The following is a 24,065-nucleotide window of genomic DNA, read 5'->3' as shown; positions in this document are numbered from 1 at the left end:
TCCTGATGATGCAGTCGGGAGATGGCCATAGGAATTCTAAACTAAGAGCGTGTTTTTAGTGTGTATGTGTCCATCACTTCTACAAATGAAATAATTAATTTGGAATTCATAAAATATTTATTAATCATTAAAATTGTAACAACATAGGTATTTACATTTATTTGCAAATATGATAAGGAAAGGAAACGTATCACTTGTTCCCATGCATGCGCCACCAATTTTTGTGAATGTAAAATTATAATTTATAACCTAATAAAAAAAGTAATGATACTTGTATATCAATGATACTGAAAAACAAAGATCGTAAAATAAATACATGCAAAATAGAATGTCAGCAAATACATAGTGGAAATCATTGGGGGAAGCCTATCGGCCGAATAGTGAAACGCCATTTAAATATTTGACGGCTTCTCAAATAGTTAAGCAGCTCCTAAACTTACATTTCGCATACTCAAAACAATATCTGAGCAGTTCTCAATTTTTAAGCACCTCTCAAATTAAGTTGCACTCAAACTCCACTTAAATGAATTTTCGCATATATGTTCAGCAGTGGACGTCCTATGGCTGAAAATGATGATGATAAAATACATAAAAAATATTATTAAAATCTTACACAAATCATAGTTTACTTAAATTTTGATATTATTTTCAAATTACGCAAAGTCCTCTATTTCAAAATAAAGCTATTTTAGTAATAGGTTACATAAAAAAGTAATAGGTTACATAATGATCTGAATAATGTGATTATTTTATATTGTGCTAAAATTACTTTTACAGTTTACTTGATATGTACTAAGCATACGTCACGTCCGCATTAACTAAAAACTGAAAAATAATTTGAAAAAAAAAGTTACACAAAATATTTTACAAAAACTTGGAAACATTACTCTTATAAATGAAAAACAAATTAAATTATCTAAAGGTGCGGTGCACTTGTCAGTCTGCACATTATTAATATTATGCAGGGCGTTATTTAACGCATTTTATGGGCGACTTTTAGGACCCTCTAATAAATTAATATGTAAGGTGCATATTGCGTGAAATGGGAGATGAAATTTGTGTAAGCTCTGATACCGAAAATCATAGTTTTTAGTAACAAACAAGATGTTTTTGGACATTGGACGTGCGATAAAGACGTACTGTGACATGTCTAGACCCACGCAGGCGAAGCCTGTCGTCAATAAAAACAACTTTATCTAACAGGGAAATATAAAAAATCAGATGTAACAATTTAAAGTTAGAAGTAAAGGGGAACTAAACTGATAAAAACTAAAAATCCTCCAATATCATACTGCTTTTACATAATGGGATTATAGTTTCCAAGTTAAATGCGATGAAATCAAAACCTAGCAAGTGAAAGATTATTATAACTTCTTAAACTAAAATAAATATGCAACAATTCAATTGTCCATGTATAATTAAACTATTTCGATCCTTTGTGTTACGCAGACAGGCGAACAATCTACGCACATGATTTCTTACATTAATAACCAAAACCTTTTATAACATTGATAATAAGGAATTATACCTATTTTATCTTCCATCGACACCATTTTCATGCAAGTCTCTAAAAGATAAACTATCACCTAAGTTATCGAAAGATTGACTTTTAGACAAAATGTTTACCGATTTGAGATAATGACAAAACCGGTTATTCCTTTTGGAGTTACTATCTGTTCTTGACTTTTCGACTCGACATATCGCTCGACAACTCGACCAATAATCTAGCGCGAGCGCACGCCGATCTAAAGCTGATGATGGATTCAAGTAACTTGTAATACTATTGTGGCGCGAAGCAACCTTATCCCGCTCTCTGTAAAAATAAAATACGACACTTGAGTAATTGTTATTTAAATAAAATAAAAAATGTTTAGAGACATTATTGTTAGGCATAGGCGTATATTATGTTACATTACCTTTTCATTAACAGTCCTGGAAAGTCTATGTTTGTTTTATGTTCCAAATCCAATGCATTTTGCGCTGTCTTTATACTGCCCTTAACAAGACTTAGAGAAATCTGGTTCATTATCTCTTGGTTTCTGTCGTACTTATCTAAATTTTCTTGTTCAGAGACACTATGACTTTCGAAATTTGCCCATGGAACTGTAGTAAGAGAAAATACCATATCTTTATGTTTATAACAGTCTGCTAAAGATATCATATCAGCAACATTTGACATTGCGTCCAGTCCTAATTTGATTTTGCTTTTTACAATAGGACTTTCATTTGTTTCACCCCCATCATAAACATTACAATTTGAAGAAGCATTCAAAAGCCTTGGCACATTCCACCATATATAAAACAACTGTACAGGTGGTTCCAAACCAATTAAATTTACTTGCTCTTTCATAAAATAATGCCAAATATTGTCATCTATAATATTAGAAACTTGACACTTCTCAATTCTTTCCTCATTACTTTCACGGTCTGCCCAGGACATGCTTGAATTTTCGTCTTCCTGCTCAGTTTTATATGTTTCGCTATTTTGAGAAGCATTTTCTTTTTCAATTGATGAATCTCTAACTGTGTTAAACTGTAAGAAGTTTATCGATTTTCTTATGTCTCCATCGAAATAGTCTAAAATCTTCGCGCCTAATCCTGGCCAACACATGCCAGTATCAGCTAGACACAGTATGTCCAGCCATGTTCCCAACATTCTTGGCATAAATGGTTTGGTATGTAAAATTTTGGCTATCTGTAAAAATCTTTGCAAGTGTGGACAACTCATTGATGACGTGATTAATATTACAGGGCGTTTAGAGCAATGGACTAATTGCACAATGGCTGAACAAAATCCATCATCTTGCTCAAATACTATATCAGCATCATCTATAAGAATAAGAGACATGCAAGTTCGATTACTATCCTGGCTATTAGGTTGGCTAAGCGCCTCAGTATTAGACAAAGGTTGAGCCTTTTTTGAAGTAGCTTCAACTTCGACAACTGCAGTTTTCTTTGGTCTGCCACGCTTTTTCACCTTATTTTCTTTTACATTACTTGCTACTATTTCTTGGGATTTTTGAGAACTCTCCTGACTGCTCTTGCCTCTATTAACTTTGTGCGATTGTGTTGCTTCCTGTAAGTCTTGTAACATAATTTTTCCTGTCCTTTTACTACTAGCATTAACCTCTAGTACTTTTATTGCTAGTTCAGCAGCAACAGCATACACAATTGAAGTTTTTCCACTTCCCACAGGTCCATTCAGCACTAATAAGTTATTGGTGCTTTGTATACTATCTTTACTGTCTGTATCTGATTTGTAAAAATCTGAAGAGTCAGAATTTGCACCATTGGCCTTTTTAAATTTTACATCATTTTCAGTCCAAGACACCAGCCATTTTTTTAGTTCCTTGATACATTCAAAATTTCCAATGAGCTGTTTACTTGAAAAGGCTTTATATTTATCAGTCCAATTAAGTTTATCTGGGCTTTCATTGTTAAAGTCAATCAATCCATTCATTACTTCTATACTGTTGTCCAAATCAAGATAGCTGTAGTCTCTGCATTCTTCCCTATTTTTATCTCTTAAAATACGATATGTACGATAAACAGGAAATCTTGGATACATTAGTTTAATTTTTTGCAATGTATCATGGATTTTATTTTTCTCAAATAGTAGACTTTCATTTCTCATTACAGGTTGGATTGAACATATAATATTTTTAAAGAAATTAGTTTTAGGTACTATATTTACATGATCTTCTCCCACATCACTAAGCTGAAATCGAAAATCAAGTTTCTTTTCGGGAGAAGCAGATTCTTTTTGCCGAACATGAAAAACAGTGTGAAAATTATTATGCCCTATATTTTGCTCTTTTTGTTTTTCAATTGTTTTTTTAAGTCTTTCAGGAACCCCACTACTCAAAAATCTTTGTTTAGCCTCTATGGCTGCTGCGTCTAACTGTGGTTTGGAAGCAAAAATAGGTGCTAACTTAGTAGGCTTCTTCTGTTTGTCCTCTTTGATTAATTTGACATTCTTTTTTTCACTAGCCGTTTTCTTTTCTTCTTTACTTGAGCTTGCTCTGGATGGTTCTGGAACCTTAACTTCTATTTTAGTTTCAGCAACATTATTGCTGTTTTTAACATGTTTCTTCTTTTTTGGAGTAAATATATGTATCTCTTCATCAGAACTGGATGCTTTAACATCATCAATATACTTAGCAGGTCTCTTAACATTACGTCTTGGCCGCGCTACATTTAAATCATCTACATCTTTACTATTTTCTAGTGCCAAGTTGTCTTCAGATGCTACATCAATAACTAAAATTTTATTTGAGGCACTTTCATCATTTTCGTTTACCACATTCTGTTTTACCCCATCTTTATTCAGACTTAATTTTTTCTTTTTTGATTTCTTTGATCTAGGTGTCATTTTAACTTTGATAATAACTGGATCATCATCATCTTCATCATCCACATTTTGAGAACTAAATACATCATCTGATTCTTGTTCCTTTTCAACTTTTTTGAAATAGCATAGCATATTTTCCTTCTTTTTAAGAGAAGGGGATAACTTTTTTAGGAATTCATTATCTTCTTTGATTTTCTTAACCCTGCTTTTAGAATCATTTACATTCTGTATGGAATCCTGAAAAATATTGACTAATTTTAAAGTCTTTTTACCAGATGCTGAAACATCATTGTTGTTTGTAGGAATTTCTTTTTTAACTTTGTTGTTTGTAGGAGTTTCTTTTTTAACATTGTTGTTTGAAGGAATTTCGTTTTCAACAGTAACAATTTCAACATCACTGTCATCCTGTTCTGGTTTTTTAGTAGTAATCATTTTCTTTAATCTCTCTGCTCTTTTTTCCATCTTTTTCTTGATGCATTTTTCTTGGTACTCTTCCATCTCTTTTTTTTTAAGTGAGCCTTTAGCTTCTGCCATCTTTTGCAATAACAATGTTCTTTTGGCTTTGATACTTTTCCTTTCAACTGTTTCTAAAAGCTCAGATTCATCAACAACTTTATCTTTGCCAGGTGAATTACTACCAATGCTTTTGTTCCTTGACTCCATCATTAATTGAAATGCATTTTGTTTTTTGTCTTTACTTTTGATGTTACCATCATCACCTGTCTCTTTAACTTCATTTTGCACATGTTTATGTTCTTCTGTTATTTTACTGTTTTCTGAATCTTTTAAATTAAACACATCAATCTTGTCATCTATGTGATTGGTGATAGCAGCTTTACTACAATCATCAAGGTCTTTCTTTTTGATAATTTGCTTACGTCTTCCCATTTTGAATAAGTAATTTTTGGGTATTATCTCATCAAGTTTATCATTACCATTACTGTTAATATTACTGGTTGGTGATTTTATTTTTAGTGCTGTAACTAGAATTTGAGAGACATCAAGAACTTCCTGGTCCTCTTGTCCATCCCGTCTCAACTTATACTTTTTGAGTCTTTTTTTGAGTTCTCTACGACACTGTGGGTTGAGTATGTTTTCTTTTGACTTAAGAACACACTTTCTTTTCTTTGTTTTTACTGTTTTTTTACCACTAGTTTTACTAAGAATTTGCCCTAGACTTGATTCAGGATCAATCACTGTTTTAAACGAAGTGGACATTCCCTGTAACAATAGACAACTATGTTAGAAAATGCAAGAAAAAATCTTGCTAAAAATTTCAGTTAGGTCTATAACAAGAGAAGGAAAATAAAAAACAATACTAAATTTTAAGAAGTAGTACAAGGTGATCAAATTCAATACTTATCAGTGACCTTTTTATACAGCATTTATTTTGCATTTTGTGATGGTTACATGCTAACAAGCTTTCATCACCTTATTATTTTGATACAGAAACAAAACAATTGTTTCGTTTTGATTAAATGATAAAAAAAACAGCTCTTAAAGAGGCCTATCACTATCAAAACCAGGACTTATTATTTGATCAAGACATTAGTTCAATAATTAAAGTTACTAGGTATGTTTCAATTGGGATAATTAGGTATTTTAGAGCAGAAACTATGAATTCCAGATCACATTGAAAGTATTGATGAAACGTGTAGGTAAACATGAGAAGCAAGGTACAAACCAATCATGAAAGATCCAAATAATAGTACACCAGCACCATTGGAGTAAACAAAGTGTCTGTTGATAACTAATTGAGAAAACAGTTACAAATTACGTAAATAATACCACAAACGAAATAAAATTAATTCGGCAACAAACAAATTGGCGGTATTTCAGGTTGTGTCAAAATCACAAAAAAAATGACAGCCATGACATCTTCTGTCAAAACCTTTATTTTACCGTTTCAACGGACAAGGTTTTTTTTTTGCAGATAAATGGTTATCCACTTAGCAGGCTCGATGGTTAAATATATTTTTAATTAACAAGCCAAGGGAAAATTTTACAGACCGATCTCTTTTCTCAGTGTTTTGTGGGCAGAGAAATATGTTGACCGAAAGTTATAATACAAATAGTTTCAATTTTTTGCTGGGCCCTGATTTTTCAGTTGAATCTGCAGAAACTTTGGCAGTGAATAAAGATTTTGCAAAAAAAAAATGTTATCATCAGCTGGCAACTGGCAACACTGTGTTTCTCCCCGAGCGCAGACGTGCTTTTTCAGCGCAGTTTTTCAGATTTTTTCGAAAAAATGGCATCGAAAGCCTTTGCCAGCCCCATTATTCGTCATGTAGCGGTAAATATTTATAGCAATGATTGAATCGTACACTCATACTCAAATAAATTAGTGAAACAAGATAACTTTATCGTATAAAAATGCTCCTTCCCGACTGTCAAACCCTGATTATGTAAAGGTAAAATTTCGTGTTGATTACTTACAAAGTACGGAATGCCTTTTGTTTCTAGACTAGGGGCTATGCCCAAGCTGCGCCTGCTGCATATAAACAAGAAGCTAAAGTCCAAACAGCTGTTCTGCCGAACAAGACATTTGTAGCTGCATTGGACAACGGTTCACCAGTAACCCGTGTTACTGTTGCATTCAAGTGAGTATCCTTAGATATTATGTTCTATTTAGCAATCTAAAATATTCTGTAGTACTCTTTGACCAGGCTTTTTATTGGTATTTCAAAATTATACTCAGTAACAGAGAAACATTGTCATATCTTTTTCAGGGCTGGTTCCCGTTATGAGCCTCAGACAGAGCTGGGCGTAGCACATGTGTTGCGATCAGCTGCCGGTCTCACCACCAAAAATGCAAGCGGCTTCATCATTGCCCGTAAACTGGCCCAGATAGGAGCCTCCGTCACAGCTTCAGGGGATAGAGAATTTGTCTATTACACACTTGAGGTAAAATATTTTCTGTTACTTTATTTATTATCAAATCCATTCAATGGGCCAATTTATAAAAGCCTTGATAAAGATTACCTAATTATTTGAAATAGGTTTTTAAAATGTCACAAAACTGTATCACATAAAATCCCCTACATGTGTTAGTAGTTTGTCTTAACAGTTCTTGAGGTTTATGTGTTAAAAAAAATAATAATTTTGAGACATTAAAGTTTGTCAATGTATCTAAAAGTAGGTATGTTAGTTATTTCTTGTAAAGTTGTAAAATACATTTATTTGGCAAGCTATCAATCAAATGATGAAATTGATGATTCTTGAATGTTGTTTAGTAGTTGTGTGAAAGGTTTGCAAGATCCAAAATGAATTGATTATTTTCTACCTAACATTAATAATGAAAAAACCCAATTTTTATTTATTCTAGACTACTCAAGATAACCTGAATGCTGCTTTGGAGGTGCTGAACAACCTGGTGTCCAACCAGGAGTTCAGGCCTTGGGACCTGAGCGACAATGTTCCCCGCCTGAAGTATGACATTGCTTCTTTGACTCCTCAGGTAAAATACCAAAGTACCTATGTTAAGTCTTAGAATAACTTTATTTTTTATTGTAAAACCTTATTCTTTCTTAGTTATTTACAAAAGCTATCTATTGTTTGGTGATTAATTATTTTAGCAATATTACTGTGATATCAAGTATTTTATTGTGTTATTGACTATACCTTAACTGTTTTCCTATTTAGATTAGAATAGAATCATTTGTAACACAACAGGAAAAACTTGTTTTATACATCTTTATTTCATTCTTCAGAATAGGTCAGAAGACTTGAGTGAATGGAATCATATGGAAATGATATCTACTTTTAACACTGCCTAGCTAGCACAATATTTAGTACTCTATCTCAAGAGAAATGTTTCCTTCAGGCACGAGCTGTAGACCTCCTCCACAAGGGAGCCTTCCGCCGCGGACTCGGCAACTCCCTGTTCATCTCGCCCAAGCGCATCGGCAAGGTTTCCTCGGAGTCTATGCAACACTATGCTGCCACTACACTCACTCCTGGCCGCTGTGCCGTCGCCGTCGTTGGTGACTCACAGGTATGTATTTATTAGAGATGAAACGGATATCCGGTAGGCCGGATATCCGGCCTGAATTTACTATCCGGTCGGATACCGGATAGTAACTCACTATCCGGCCGGATACCGGATATTAAAAAACTACGACAAATTCCTATTAATAAAATGAAATACATTAATCTTTGAGGTAAATATCAATAAAATGGCTTATAATAATGACGGTTTTTATTTAAAGTTCAAAAAGTTACAAAAAAGCCATATTAAGGCCTTTCAAAAAACTAATTTCTTTTTCTGGGCTATTCTCTCTAATGACGAATAGGTACATAAATGGTAAATATCTGTTAATATCGAAATATTGCCAAATAAAATTGGCGCTCTTTTTTTCACTGATGATGGTCCGATGTGATGACATTACGCAGCAAGTAAACTAATTTAATTTTCGCTATTCAATCACAAATTCACGATGGCAACCGAAATCGCCCGAATTAATCTTGTCTAGACAAGTGGCAAAATCTGACATTCTATTCGGACGGATTCGATTTTCGAAAAGTGTGACTAGTCTAGTCTACTAATAGAACCACTGATCGCGTTCGAAGCACCTGTGCGGCGCTAAACTCGACACGTCATGCAACGAGACAATAGGTCAACTATCCGGCCGCCGGATATCCGGCTATCCGGCCTAGCAGCTGGCCGGATATCCGGTATCCGGTATCCGGCCAAACAACTATCCGTTTCATCTCTAGTATTTATCCATAAATTGTTGTTATTTAAAACAAGTCAACCAATTATTTGAGAATATTGCACAGTTGGTGATATGTTCAATAAAGAAAAACAATTATTTCTATTGGTTACCTGCTACAATTGTCAAATGCGGTACCTAGTTAGTTGTTGGTATGAGATTGTCCATAGCTGGGCAATAGCCCAAGCATGTGTACTACAATCAATGATCTGTATTGATAATATAAGAACTTCTAAAAAAATAATGTCAATACATATTTATTTATTATTAACTTATCAACAGTAAATATTTTATTCATCTATTACAGGAAAGGGCTGGGTTGGTAGCTCAGGCACTATCATTGAGCTCGTCTGGAGATGCGCAATCCGAGCCATCGGTCTATTATGGTGGTGAACTGAGGTATGTAACCAGATATAAATTATTTCAAATTACATGTCACTTACCTATAGTAATTTTAGAAGTTTGTAAGGGAAGGGACTCCCCATTCTAGCGTCTTTCGAACGTCGACCGACAGCAACAGCAGGAGTTGGCTTTTTCCACTGAGTTGGCTTACTCCCCGTTAACCCGGCGTTAACGGGGAATAGTGGAATAAGCCAGTTGGGGGCTTTGGGTTACTTATAAAAAAAATCGGTGCGTTAGCGACTGGTGACGTTGAGCCAGCGCCGCTTCGGAGCTGTGCAAAAACGCCGCTAGTGTGGAATGTAAAACGGTGACATTGAGATATAAAGCTTATTACTACGGACGTAAAAGCTATAGTCTTTTTCACCTAAGATGATCCGTATGACGTTTCGAGTTTGAAAGATTTAGAGATGTCACATAACTAAACCATAGCGATTTATCTATCGATTTTTTTCGAAGAGTTAGTAAAACCTACTTTTAGAGAAATATTTTGTGTTATTTAACAAAAAAACATGTTTTTTTTAATTACAAATATTATTGTAACAATTTTTTATTGATAATATTCAAATTTCATGGTTCGTGTTCAAAGATTCCTAAAAAGTACTGGTTCTGTTTCTTTAAATTAAAAACTATTAATATATTTTCAATGCGTTTATTAAAGTCAATAATCGAAAAATATAGTTGACTTTGGTGATGTTTTTAATAACTAAGTATTCACTGCAATCGATTAATGAACCGCGGAAATAATCGATTTTATTATACAAGAAATACCCCAGCACTAAATCTATTCCGTTTCACTCATTGCGTACATTAAATAAAAAATATTTTTACATCGTATTTAATTAAAGTACAATCAATAGATTCAGATTTTACTATATATTTCAAGACAGGTAGTTAATTTTTTTTTTATTATATTGCTAATGAAATACAAATATTTTTTCAAAAATATTCTGCATATGTAGTATGCGTAACATGGATAACCTTGAAGTGTCATAAGGATCATCTTACGTGAAAAAGACTATAGTACACAATAAACCATTATGTAATTTATTAGAAAGGAGATGGGCGGTGACCTCGCGCATGTGGCGCTGGCGCTTCAGGGCGCGCCGGCCGGCTCGCAGCAGTCGCTCGCGCTCGCCGTGGCCGCCAAGGGTAAGTTCCTTTCTATTTCTCTGTTTTTAATTTAATATTGTACATCATATCGTTCCTACGTCGTATTTACTGCGCGGGGATAGAACCCGCAACCTCCAGCATAGCAGTCCAATGCAAACTAGTAGACAAGGCGGTCGTCTGTTCTTTAAGGAGATTAATATACTGACAGTAGCTTCACAGTTCATTTATGAAAACCTTTTATATGTTCGCAAAAATATAGAGCAATTTACTAGANACTTACTTTTTATTTTATTTAATTTCTACTAACTTAATACGACTCAATGATGTTATGTAAATTTGTACGCCGACCTTGGGCCAAACATAGTGATACCGACTTAATTTTTAACACCTGTAATATGTTATTTACCTATGTTCCACAAATAAACGAATTTGATTTGATTTGATTATAATTTATTAGGAAGGAGATGGGTGGTGACCTCGCGCATGTGGCGTTGGCGCTTCAGGGCGCGCCGGCCGGCTCGCAGCAGTCGCTTGCGCTCGCCGTGGCCGCCAAGGGTAAGTTCCTTTCTATTTCTTTGTTTTTCAAATATTTATGTGGACATTTTACACTGAACCATCTAGTCCAAAACTTGTGCTATAGGTGTCAGATAACAGATAAAAGTTTTCCTAAAACATTCAACAACCAGATCAATTTTTGTATTATCCGGGAATTGAATCCACAACTTCTAGCATAGTAGTACTAGGCCGGGCGGTAGTCGATCGTTGGTTGTTTTTTTGCTAACTTGTCTACACAGACTACACCACAGTAATGATTTCAGGCACACACTTGCAAACATAACTTTTTTTTTTATCCTCAATGAGGAAGCTCTTGGCCTGTATCTCACCTGATGGTAAGTGATGATCAGACCGAAGGTGGAAGCGAGCTTCACCCGGAATCCTCAACCACAAAGGAACTGGCTATCTTACCTCTTAACTTATTTGATTTGCGCTGTTTTCTTCGTTATTACTATCTCTCTCACTTTTGTCCTAATACATACTCTCTCTCTACTCTGTTGTCCTAATAAAATTCATAAAAAAAATGTCTAAACATCCTAAGTATTTACATTATCGTTTCTTTCCATAGCCCTCGGCAACGGCCCGGTCACCAAGTGGGGCGCGGACAACTCGCCCATTGCGAAGGCCATCGGCAACATCGGGCCCTTCGCGGCGGCCGGCTTCAACGTGTCCTACTCCGACAACGGACTGTTCGGCATCGTGCTCTCCGTGCCCAAGGATGAGGCCAACTGTGTAAGTAGCTGAAGAGAGTTCCAAATTTTTTAGGGCCCTCGCCCACGGCGACTTTTTGTAGTGATGCTGTCGCGCGCTTCGTAAACTCAAAGGGCCACAGTTCCAGCTACCCCATTCCGGTCATGTCGTTTCATTCTGTGGCAAAGAACCACCATTTGATGAGAGCGAGAGAAAAAACGGAAATGGGTAGTTGGAACTGTGGCCCACTGTACATGCAGTACCCGTAGAAGACCCTTTTTTAAAGATATATTTCGTGTCACTTGCCTAGTTGGTGTTATAATTATACAATCCCAGTCGCAAATGGGAACCGAACGTAACACGTCGAACGCATGTTTGCGCGTAGTGTAAAAAAGATTCTAAACTCCCATTTCAAAACGTTTTTGTGGTGTAAGAGACTACACGCATTTTTTGTGATAAGTTTCTTAGTCCGTATTAATGATTGTTACTCTTTTAGGCCGTGAAAGCCGCGAGCCAGCTCCTGAAGAGCGCATCAATTTCTGCCGACGCGATCAACGCCGGCAAGAACCAGCTGAAGGTGCAGATTTTGAGCGAGGCTGAGGACGGCACCTCCCTTGGCGAATCCCTCGCGGCCCAGGGCTTGTACAAGGGCAACGCCAAGTCGCCCGCCGACATCGCCCGCGATATTGACCAGATCAGCAGCGCTGATGTGTGCCAGGTATGTCTTTGCTTGATAGTGAATGAATTTTTCGAACTCGGACCGTACATGTATGAGGCGAATAAGCGCCAAATATGCAAAAATCATTACCCCAGCCAGGTCGTGTAGACCAAATCTTCTGGTATATTAGAGTGTCGTCCATCTGCAATGGACACTTAACAACCTTTGCATTTTCAAATATGTATTTGAACTGTAAAAGTCCTACCCAAGTTTATTAGTTATTCCATTGATTGTATTTACTCTAACGCTTTAGGGAAAATATTGTAGTTCATAACTACCTACATAATGGTCATAAATTTTCTCGGCCATTATAAGTCTCAGAAAATAGTTGCACATAATGCTGGGCTATCCAAATTAAATTCGTGTTTGTAATTTCTTTGCTAAAATTATGATGTTTTTCAGGTATTGGGTGCTGTCGCCAAGTCCAAGATTTCCATGGGTGCTGCAGGAAACCTCGCCTTTGTTCCATATGCTGACGAACTCTAAACAGCATGCTACGTTAGAATATTAGAAAATAAAAAGCCCACAAACAAAAATATTACCAATACCCGTATAGAGTAAATTGATTGTATTTAATTTATTGTTTAAAATAAATAAATCATTTGTTTTACGCCATGTTTTATTCAATAATGGCATTAGTTGCAGTTCAATCCCATTCGTATCTGGGGGCACGGTAGTGCCCCCACCAAGTCGAGCAAAAAAGCGGCACGGCCGTACCATCCTTTTCTCGAAGCAATTCAGGCCATTTACGACCGCCTGTAACTTCGTTGTGGATAAAACTAGAAGGCTGAATTTTCATTAGCTATGCAGGCATTGTAAAGACACGGTATATTTAAAATTTCATTCAATTTGAACCAGTAGTTTAAGAATTATAACGGGTCAAAGTTATTACTTAATTTTGTCACTCACTGACTGACTCACTGACTCACCGATCATCAAAACTCTAAGGCACTTCTGCAGACCTAGAAGCTTCAAAAAGGACAATGACCAAAAATGTATGGAGTGTGGTCCAAATGTCCACCACTAACGAGACCTAATGTAGTAAAATAGTCTACTAAATACTGATTTATTATAACCAAACCGCAATCAAAAATATGCTGTCAGTAAAAAGTTATGACTGAATAAAAAGTCTGTTTTTTACCTTTTCATCCGAAAAGTGTTCTTGATATCCATTCTATCCATTGCACATTTTGGACTAATCTACGCATTTTATGTCATGTCGCATGTGGTGCGGGCTTATAGATGAATTTGATTAAATATTATACTAGCTGTGCCTACGACTTTGTACGCGTGAAAATAGTTTGAATAATATTTCCCATTTTTACAACATTTGTCTTTACTGCTCCGCCCCTATTGGTTGTAGGGTGATGTTATTTATCCTAAAACCATCCTTGATAAATGGGCTATCCATAACAAAAATAATTTTTCAAATTGGACCAGTAGTTCCTGAGATTAGCGCGCAAACTATTACAATTTTTCAAACAGTCATAACTTTTTACAGACAGCTTATTTTTTTTTCGTCCCATACTGAAAGTTAATCTCTATTTAATGGACTATAAGCCAATATAGGTCTCATTAGTGGTGGACATTTGGACCACTTTTGGTCATTGTCCTTTGGAATATAAGTACTTAGTGTTTGGTGTATGAATCAAGGAAAAACTAAAATATTTGGGGGCACGGTAGTGCAACCGCCAAGTCGAGTAAAATTTTTCAATTTCGGTCCAGTTTTCTACAGGGTGTTAGGTAAATGGGTATATGAGCCGACACAAGCCCATGTTAACATGGGCATATAAATGGTATGGTGAAGTCAGAAATTTGATATCATCATTTTGTTTTTTTTTAATTTTCATACAAAATAAATTTTATAAAATCCGATTTGTATGTCAAGTCATACCCATTTTCTGGCCGAGGGGGAGTCATACCCAGCTTATGCTTATGGGCTGGGGGGAGGGGCAAGCCTTACCCAGCTTCTGGCCTGGGGGGAGGGGGTAAATCATACCCAACTTCTGGCCGAGGAGGAAGTCATGCCCAGTGCCGTCAGTTTCCAGCCTGTGGCAGGCCTTTTTGGAGTCAAATTTTATTGCTCATATCTTAGACGAACTGTCCACTCGCTAACAGCTATCCTACGAACATTTCTGAGCTCTTGCTGGACGTCGATACCAGTCAAATGACGATTTCGTAGAGAAGTTGACATGAAAAAACGGTTTTCCCTCTGCGATGTGCACCGGCAATGTTCAGGACTTGGTCTCAGGATAAAGCCACCGGTATCCTGAAAGCGTCTTCAAACTTTCGAAACCCAGGACTGGCTTATGTGGAGCTGACGTGCGACAGCCCGCTGGCTGAGCCCTTCTTGCAATAGTGCAACGATTTGTGCTGCTTCTGAAGGTGTAGAATCCCAGGTAAAGTGTCAAAAGAAGCGGAGATGTGTATGGATCAACGTATGAAAGCAAAAATCCGAAAACACTTGCTTTTATGGGGGGTAAATAGGCCGCAACTCGTGACGTATCAAACAGTTGATACATGTCTTTTTCGTTACTTCTTCACATCAGCCGGGATATCTTTTTAAATACTGGTGTGATTTAAATGAATTTGGTATCAATTTAAAGTAAAAAGTTTAATCTTTAAAACGGTGCTACTTTTTTTGTTACTAACAAATTCGTTAGTACACAAGATCGCGTGGAAACAACTTCATGTAAGTGATTCCATACTTTTGCTCGCGAGTGTATCAGTTTTAGAAAAAAACTTATAATAACATTTATTCATCAAAATACAGTAACCGTCGACCAGTAATTTTTGAAAATAAAAATTGTGAAAAATAAGTATCGCTATGTCCAAAAACCACATTTTCATAGGATTCGATGCAATGCGGAGACGCGGTTGGGGTGAGTGTAACTTAATGATTGTTTGTATTGAACATAAATAATAGGGGAACCTGTTGTACTTAGGCCAGTTTTTCGAATTTTGATTTTTTGAAAAATAATGGTGATAGTTAAACTTGTCTAGTGCAGTTATATTTAAAGATCATTTAATTAACTACATAATTCATTCATAAAATTGTGTATAATTTAAAAAAATTGGGCATACTAGCTGCTAGAAAAAAAAAGGGAAAACTGTCCTAGGTACAACAAACCAGGTGTACCTTGGACCGTGTACGTTGTACCTATTTAAAATTAAANATTAAATAAGCCATTCGATCCTATTATGTGGTCGTATTAATACCCTAGAGTTATGGGATATCAAAAATAAATATTTAATTATTTATATGTTTAACTTCTGATTTGGTTTGTGAATTAGCTATTTCGAAGAATTTACTAGGAGATTTAAATCGAAATAAAAATTAAAATAAAAATAAATTGAAATAAAAATGTTCACTTTTGGGTTACCAAACACTGACCGTACTATGTAATAATGAAATAGGCAGATTCGACGAACATTATTTTATTGTATTAATACAAACGTTTGGACATAGGATTTATTTACATTAATTAATTAGTATATTGACCAAATAAAAAAAAACTTTCTTTTCCAAATACTTACTTCCTGCCAATAGGTAGGCAGTATCAAATTTTTAACATAGAATTTCGATTATATTCGTAAGTACACTATTCTTAAAAATATTACAAAATTAGGAATTTGTGCTTTCCAGTGGCAACACTTCTTGAAATTTAGTTTTTTGCAAATTTAGTGTATTAATTAATGTAAAATAAATAAAATAATATTTACTGATGGAAGGTAATATTGTCCTTTTCAAGATTTGAAGTTTCAGATATCTTTTTACAATAAAATACACTGCAATTCACCATTTTTGTCTCAGCACGTTACTCATCAATAGTGACATTTGGAATATGTCATTGGTGGCGCTGCAACTAGTTTTTATAAACTGAGTGAACCACTGGTCTACTCACATTGCTAGAGGGGATTGCCTGTCAGTTCCACTCCTGGGTTAATAACTCTATGTTTTTTTTTTCAAAAAGTATCATTTTTTATTATTTGTTGGCATTTTTTGTGTATTTTATGTATTTTTTTAGTATTGCCTGTTATTTAGCATTTTACTGTTTTTATTTTATCAGGATATACCGCTTAGTTTAAAAGTTATTACGTTTTCCTTAAAATAAGTAATTGGAAGAAAAAAAATTCTATAATAAATTTAAAAAAAAAATCAAAATAATGACCTCTTTTTTGTCGATAAAAATAGGTCTAGTTTCATCTATTTTCATATGTACACTTTAACGTGACTCACACTGTATTTTCAAAATAACTATCAGGGGGTGATTAGTGATCGATACTGATGCTAAAAATGCAATCAGTAAAATTTTTGTCTGTCTGTCTGTATGTTCCTTATAGAAACAAAAACTACTCGACGGATTTTAACGAAACTTGGTACAATTATTCTTCATACTCCTGGGCGGGTTATAGTATACTTAGGAATTCCCACGGGAACGGGAATTAGCGGGAAAATCCTTTTGTATGAAAAATCTAAACCGCTTCAATTAGACGCTTGAAATTTGGCTTGCAGGTACCTTAGTAAACTTAAAGCTTAGTTACAACAGGATATTGCAAAATTCCCACGGGAACGGGAGTTAGCGGGAAAAAACATTTGTATGAAAAAATCTAAATCGCGTAAGACAGATGAAGGGGGTAAAACGGGATCCACGCGTACGAAGTCGCGGGCGGCCGCTAGTTTTTCTATAAATTTTTGGCTTTACACACACACAATTGTTTTTCTCCGTCATTCCTATCCTATTTTAGCTTTTTTTTTTACTAATAAACTCTTAAAATACATAACATGTTTATTTTAACCTTTGGGAATGCAATTATAAACAGATTTGGCTAGAAAAAAATATTTTCTATCCACGCAGTACGCCGGCAGCGTTCGGATCGGATATAGTGACGTCATTGTCCCCGCGCCGGGCAGTCAGTGAACTTTTTTAGTAATTTGGCCATAACTTCGTCAATATTTGTCGTAGAACAAAAATTTTTGCACTGTGTAGTAAGGATTTCTTAGCCCTATAAATCTGCATTCACAGCTAAAAATCGAAATTATCCTCATTTCCGCGCAGTGTAAAAGCGCTTTAACAGAAACAAATTGCTAACTACTGATAAAAGAACAAAGAAACTATAGTTCTTGTAGGGGAATTCCCCTAACTTAAGAACCTATCTATATCTATCTACTTATGGTCCCTCTACATATATAAATAAATTGACTTGAGTGGTGAACAGTGCTGTTTTGATTTCATTTGTTAATAATTGTTGTAGATACTGCTTGATTGTAGAGTGCAGGTTCAGTTTTGAAATTAGACAGGAAGATTACATATTGGTATATTATAAAAGGTATGTTTTTCTAAATACATATTATAAATAAGAAAACTACAATAATTTGTGCAAAATTTTTGTAATTTTTGACAACATGTATGTACATATTTCTGATTTTGATTAACAAAATTACTCAAAACAACTCCGTTTTTATTAACAGATCAGTAATTCTTCAATAAATTGCTCAAACATAAAACAATTAGGTATACTTATTTGAGTAAATCTCCTTTCTGACTGAATATGTTTGGCTCTGAATGCCAGGCCACTACTCTCTCCCCAAAAAAATAATGGCTATTAGTTTCATACTGGGATAATTTTTCTGATATTACCATAGCTGGGGATTCTTAACAAGGGATGTTTCAACTGAAAACTCTTAGCTTAAATTCATAAAAACACTATCTAACTAAACAAATTTATTGTACTTCAGCTTCTGTTAGCAACATATTTGGGATGCCTTTTGAAATGGGGAATTGTCGTCCTGATTCTGGACATGTAAGGTGACCCTCTTCAACTTCAACTTCCAACAAAACTCGATGAGCCTTCTTGAGGAATTCTTCATTCTCTTCAAATTTCGGTTCTAGTGCCCTCGGTAATCCTTCGCTGTGGCCAATGCTGTTGGCAGCCGTCCACACTACCTCCCAATCCAACTTGGGAATCACGCGAGATAGAAACTCTGGGTTAAAATCGACTTCAGTCACTTTCACATCAGTAGCGTTTATTGCTAAAGGATAACCTGTCATTACTCCCTTCAAACACTTCGATGTTAGCATGTTATGTGTTATAAGCTTCATGATGGTAACTTTAATAAACTTCGGCGACCGCTAGCTTCGTTTTAGGTTATCTTCCAAAGTAACTATAAGTAAAAATGATAGACCCCGTTTTATTATGTAGTTTTTCAATTGGAAACAAAATTGGTGAGCAAATAATATTGATTATTATTATTTAAATGTAATACTGGCTAAAATTTGTGGTTCCTGAAAATGTTTTTGCAATTTTGCATCGATCAAGACTTGACATTTGTTTGACAAGTTTGACTTTCTTTTTTTTAAATTATAATAGAGTTTATTTTATAAAATTTTAAAGTAATCTACTATCGATTAGATCGACAATCGACACGATCGTAACGATTTCGTGAAATGTAACTATAATAACGCTTAGAGTATTTCCTTTATGCAAGTGATGCAAGAGAATAAAAAAATAACAAAATGATTTTACGATTATAATACAATTTTCTAATTTAGAACATTATTATCTACAAATTCTACAATCGGCAATCGGAGAGTAACAAAATTAGAACTTCTTCTTCTAGATTAGTGTAATAAAAACACCCAGTCCAATACAAACACAAATGCTTTAATCTGTAGGTAATGAATAGTGTTATGCTAAGGAGTACATTTTTAAGGTCTTCTCCTTTTTAAGATCGAAAGTAAACGAGACTCGATGTGACTAATCAACTTTTAGTTTGTCTTGTCAGTGAAAGTTTGTTGCCTTTGCTTGTAGTAAAGTAGTCCGTTAATTAAAAAAACAACAACGTATTTTTTTTCCGCAAAAGTAAGGGGTTATTTTTCTGTCAATAAATAATTAAAAATATTAATAAATTCTGTTACCAAAATTGAGTTGTGATTTTTCAGATCAAGGCTTATTAATGGATGAATCCACATCAAGCGGTAATGCGGTGGAGGGAAATATTGACACACCATCGACTTCGTCCACGTCGCAGCCACTTCGATCGAAATGCTCCGTAAACAATAAGAAAAAGGAAAACAATGCATCACCGAGTAAGAAATCACCAAAGAAATCGACAAATTCAAAGCAAAAACAAGATGCGAACTCTCGGCAGAACAGTACCACTTCTGTGGAAGATATTACAAATCATTGTGAAAATATAAACATTAGCAGTGGGACTGAGGCCGTGGCTTTGACTGCGGTGCAAGTTGATAAACCTGCGTCTCCAAGAAAAAAGAGCGCCAAAAAGAAAGAGAGGTTAAAACGATTACAGATACCAGGTACTAGTGATAGTGGACAAGCACAAACACAAATGACGCCCAACACCCAAGCCAATGGTATGATACCCATTCAAGAATTATTTGCAAGATATGCAAATGCACAGATAGGTGCAAGTAGCAGTTCGAGCTATTTACAAAATATGACTCATCACCCTCATTTTCAATACATGCACAATGTGCAGGTAGGAGAAATGTTTCAAAATTTGCAAAGTCCAGTAAGTGCTCCTAACACACCATTGGTGTACATGACAAACAGAGCCAACCACAGGGGATTCCCTTCCCCTGTCATGTTGTCTGAGCCAAACACCCCAAAATTTCTACAAAATGCTTTGCACCATCCATTGCTCAACTTGTCTAAAAAAGATAGACTTAATCAATCTGGACACAAATATCCAAATGTTGTATCTGACAAAGTTAACTCTAAGAAGAAACAGAAGAGTGAAGAGAACATTGAAGACAGAAAATTTGAGCCTTACATATCAGCAGAGGAAGTAGAAGAGGGCTTAAAAAATAATACACTTATTGAGGGTGTCTTGAGAATAAATCCTAAACAGTTTCAACACTCTTATCTATCAAGTAATGATCGTAGTGAACAGGACATACTTATTGACGGACTTAAAAACCGTAATCGTGCATTAGAAGCTGATGTTGTGGTAGTAAAGCTAATCGAAGATACCACTGAAAATGAAAATGGAGGCGACAATAAGCAAAAGAAAGGAAAAATTGTTTATATAAAAGAAAAAGTACATAACAGAACATGTATTGGAAATTTAAAATTAATGGCTGACAAAAATAGACAAAAGGCTCTATTTATTCCTCGTGACCACAGAATACCAAGGCTTAATATACCATTTACAAGTTGGCCTGATAACTTCTATCAGGATTTTAAAAGGTATGAGAATACTTTATTTTTGGCTAAAATCCAAGACTGGTATGATACTAGATTTGCTGTAGGTGTTATTGTCTGTAATATTGGACAATCTGGAGATATGATCTCAGAGACCAAAGCTATCTTGGCTCAGTCAGATTTGGATATAACTCCATTTGGACCTGAGGTGAGGCATCTGTATCCACGCCTTGACTACACTATACCAGCTGAAGAAATACTGATCAGAGAAGACTGTCGGAGACTGTGTATATTCAGCATTGATCCTCCTAATTGTAGAGATATTGATGATGCTGTCTCGTGCCGTGAACTGGAAAATGGCAACTACGAAATTGGTGTTCACATTTCAGATGTGACTCACTTTTTAACGGAGAATACCCTCCTTGACGAAAAAGTAGCAGAAAAGGCTACTACAATATACATGGTAGAGCGGGCTTATCACATGCTTCCGGATGATCTATGTATGTTATGTTCACTGTTACCTGGAGTAGACAAATTGGCTTTCTCAGTATTTTGGGAAATAAATGACAATGCAGAAGTGCTCACACATAGATTTGCCAAAACTGTCATTCACTCATGTTCCCAGTTAGCTTATGATCATGCACAAGCGATTCTTGAAGACAGAGATGATGCTGAAAGTATTTTCCCTGAGACCTACAATGGATATCAGTTCAAAGATGTCTATAAATCTATCAAAACTCTTGGCAAAATCGCAGCAGTTTTTCGTAATAGACGGTTTGAAGGTGGTGCATTGAAGATTGACCAACCTAAAGTTTCATTTAGACTTAATCCTGAGAATGGTATGCCTGAATCATTCTGTTTATATGAAAATAAAGAAAGTCATCAACTCATTGAGGAGTTCATGTTGCTTGCAAATATGACTGTAGCAAATAGAATTCATGAGGATCACCCTGATTTAGCATTTTTGAGGTGTCACCCTCCACCAAGTGGTTTCATGTTAAGACAACTGGCAAACGCACTGCAACCTATGGGCATAAAACTGAAAATATCTTCAGCTGGTGCACTGCATAAATCATTATTGAAGCATGCCTCTGAAGATAGAGGCAAAGCTATGGTATTGAATATGTTGTGTGCGAAACCAATGGCAAGGGCTAAATATTTTTGTGCCCATGGTTGTGATGATGATGATTTCCTGCATTATGCTCTTAATGTTCCACTTTACACGCATTTCACGAGTCCTATCAGAAGATATGCAGATATTATGGTTCACAGGTACAAAGAAAAAATATTAAATGAAACATTATTATTTAATAATGTGTCTTATTTCTATCTAACATTATTATTTTTCATTTCAGATTACTAGCTGCTAGTATAAAATTTAGGGACACACCTGAATGGGAAGTTGACAAAGTGCGCATGGTTGCTGCACAATGCAATAAACAGAAATATAACGCAAAAAAAGCTGGTGAATTGTCAACTGAATTGTACACTCTGAAGTACATAGAGTTGCATTCACCTCTAGTGATTGATGCTGTGGTAGTTGAAGTTAGAGAAAGATACATTGACACCATACTCATTGCTATGGGATTGAACAGAAGAATATTTTTTAATAGTGTAAGTATTTATGATAGGTACTGATATAATTATTTGGCCTGCAGAATTAAATACTTATTTAAGAAAAAATCATGTCAAGCTAAACTGCAGCATCTCTTATGTAGTTATAGGGGCTAATTTGCCATGATGTTATATAGATTTCTCTATTCTCAATGATAAATGAGCACATAATGATCTAATTTGTATTTATATTATTATGTATGTATTTACATTAATGATTTCTTGTTTACAGGATTTTCCTGGAGAGTACAAATGTATTAAAAACGACGCCGGTGCTAAGCTTTCCAAAATGGAGCTGACTTGGAAGATATCAGATGACCTTCCAGAAATAAAACAGACTATAGAAGTGTTTTCTATATTAAAAGTTGAATTGATTAAAGGTGACGATAATACTATGGTTAAAGTTGAAACCAAGCTTGCCAGACCCCAATGATTTTTTTCTAACTCTACAGTAGTTACCTATTACTATAGGTATACTTAGCAGTAAACTACAGCGGCACTTTTATATTTTATCAGTATTTTAGATGACATCTGCATGAATTTTTAAAATCAATTTATTTATTGACTATGTTTTTAAATTTAGTACTAGGGATCAGACTTGTGATATTGTATCATATTGTAAAATTCATTTTTTAAAAGTACAAGCTGTAGTGTTTTTTCGATAGCGTAATTAATTATTTTTGGAGTAGATACGCAAGCTCTTTGGTAGGAATTTTATATGATTGTTCTGAAAATCTTGCCTTGTATATTTTAGCACAATTTTATAGTTTTTATATACTTGAGCACACAATATTGCTCACAATAATGTTTTATTGTAACTTTATTATCAATGGTTAATATTTGTCATTGTTGTGTTGTTGTGGAATAAATGATAATGTTTAATCGCATAGTACAAGTAGCTATTAAAATAAATTAGTTTAAGATCAAAGCTCAATCAGCTTGAATGAGTGCGCCTCCCAAGGGTGAGATAAAAATAAATTTATAAAGATTACTTAATTTGTCTTTAAATTACCCTAAGAATGCTGTGGATTATGATCAATGGTCTACTTCAAAAATCAAAATATCGAACGCGTTTCATCGAACGATCTATCGAATGATCAAAATATCGAACGTTCAGAATATCGAATTTACAAATAATCGAACGATCAAAATATCGAAAGTCGATCTTACGTTGCATAGTCTAATAGAAAGATGAGAGGTCAGAGCCCCGATTACGGTAACTTTTAACGTCAACAATCCAGACACGCTTCTCGATTCTGCGATACGATTGGTCGTTCAACAGCGTACGTCAGCTGTTTTGACCAATCGTATCGCAGAATCGAGAAGCGTGTCTGGATTGTTGACGTTAAAAGTTACCGTAATCGGGGCTCTGGGTTCCTTGTTGACTATGGTACCCAAAAGTGGGAAATAAAAAGAATGTGTTTAAGAATTTATGTTTTATTTACATTAATCGTATGACATTTAATTCCTAAAACCTCTACAATTTATTACGTAAGACTGTGTGCGTGTGCTTTGAGTGAGCAAAAAGCATTAAATTTATACTTTATTAGTAAAATGCCTAAAACCTAGTTTTTGACCCTCTCCTGTCTAATCTGTGCTCTCTCCTCTTATTTAAAAGAATAGGCCGACCCCTTCCCCCCTGTTTAACATTTATTAGTACGTAAGAAACTAAAGAAAAAATTAATAGGTAGGTACTATGGTAGGTACACGTTTGACGACTAGTATACAAGGGAATTCCCGGGAGGCG

General features: G+C 35.1%; 4 protein-coding genes across 6 annotated transcripts; 2 read left to right on the top strand and 2 right to left on the bottom strand.

The window, feature by feature from the left end:
• Positions 1-1,482: 1,482 nt before the first annotated feature.
• On the bottom strand, positions 1,483-6,207 carry elg1 (enhanced level of genomic instability 1). Its single transcript, XM_028314395.1, has 3 exons — positions 6,036-6,207; positions 1,917-5,572; positions 1,483-1,813 (listed from the first exon to the last, which is right to left on the bottom strand). The coding sequence occupies exons 2-3, from the start codon at positions 5,567-5,569 to the stop codon at positions 1,534-1,536; spliced, it is 3,933 nt and encodes a 1,310-aa protein (XP_028170196.1). The 5' UTR covers positions 5,570-5,572; positions 6,036-6,207; the 3' UTR covers positions 1,483-1,533.
• Positions 6,208-6,520: 313 nt separating this feature from the next.
• On the top strand, positions 6,521-13,148 carry UQCR-C2 (Ubiquinol-cytochrome c reductase core protein 2). 2 transcript variants are annotated; one of them, XM_028314406.1, is made up of 10 exons: positions 6,521-6,644; positions 6,815-6,951; positions 7,081-7,255; positions 7,677-7,808; positions 8,175-8,345; positions 9,371-9,462; positions 11,033-11,130; positions 11,699-11,862; positions 12,317-12,538; positions 12,941-13,148. In XM_028314406.1, exons 1-10 carry the CDS (start codon positions 6,600-6,602, stop codon positions 13,022-13,024), a joined length of 1,320 nt encoding a protein of 439 aa, XP_028170207.1. In that variant the 5' UTR covers positions 6,521-6,599; the 3' UTR covers positions 13,025-13,148. The 2 variants fall into 2 exon arrangements, with proteins under 2 accessions (XP_028170207.1, XP_028170208.1); XM_028314407.1 differs by lacking the exon at positions 11,033-11,130 and adding an exon at positions 10,517-10,614.
• Positions 13,149-17,680: 4,532 nt separating this feature from the next.
• Positions 17,681-23,314, top strand: LOC114359854 (DIS3-like exonuclease 2). Of its 2 annotated transcripts, none has more exons than XM_028314376.1 (4): positions 17,681-17,869; positions 19,483-21,976; positions 22,060-22,318; positions 22,551-23,314. In XM_028314376.1, exons 2-4 carry the CDS (start codon positions 19,497-19,499, stop codon positions 22,749-22,751), a joined length of 2,940 nt encoding a protein of 979 aa, XP_028170177.1. In that variant the 5' UTR covers positions 17,681-17,869; positions 19,483-19,496; the 3' UTR covers positions 22,752-23,314. The 2 variants fall into 2 exon arrangements, with proteins under 2 accessions (XP_028170177.1, XP_028170176.1); XM_028314375.1 differs by lacking the exon at positions 17,681-17,869 and adding an exon at positions 19,191-19,402 and having other exon boundaries at positions 22,551-22,751.
• Positions 17,978-18,893, bottom strand: Trmt112 (tRNA methyltransferase subunit 11-2). The gene has a single exon (XM_028314377.1). The coding sequence runs from the start codon at positions 18,640-18,642 to the stop codon at positions 18,265-18,267; it is 378 nt and encodes a 125-aa protein (XP_028170178.1). The 5' UTR covers positions 18,643-18,893; the 3' UTR covers positions 17,978-18,264.
• Positions 23,315-24,065: the final 751 nt, after the last annotated feature.

This window comes from Ostrinia furnacalis, unplaced genomic scaffold, assembly GCF_004193835.3.
Source record: "Ostrinia furnacalis isolate ACB-3 unplaced genomic scaffold, ASM419383v2 OfSCF4672, whole genome shotgun sequence".
Lineage (NCBI taxonomy): Eukaryota > Metazoa > Arthropoda > Insecta > Lepidoptera > Crambidae > Ostrinia > Ostrinia furnacalis.
Note: the sequence above shows the minus strand (reverse complement) of the source record. Positions and strands in the feature narration are given on the sequence as shown.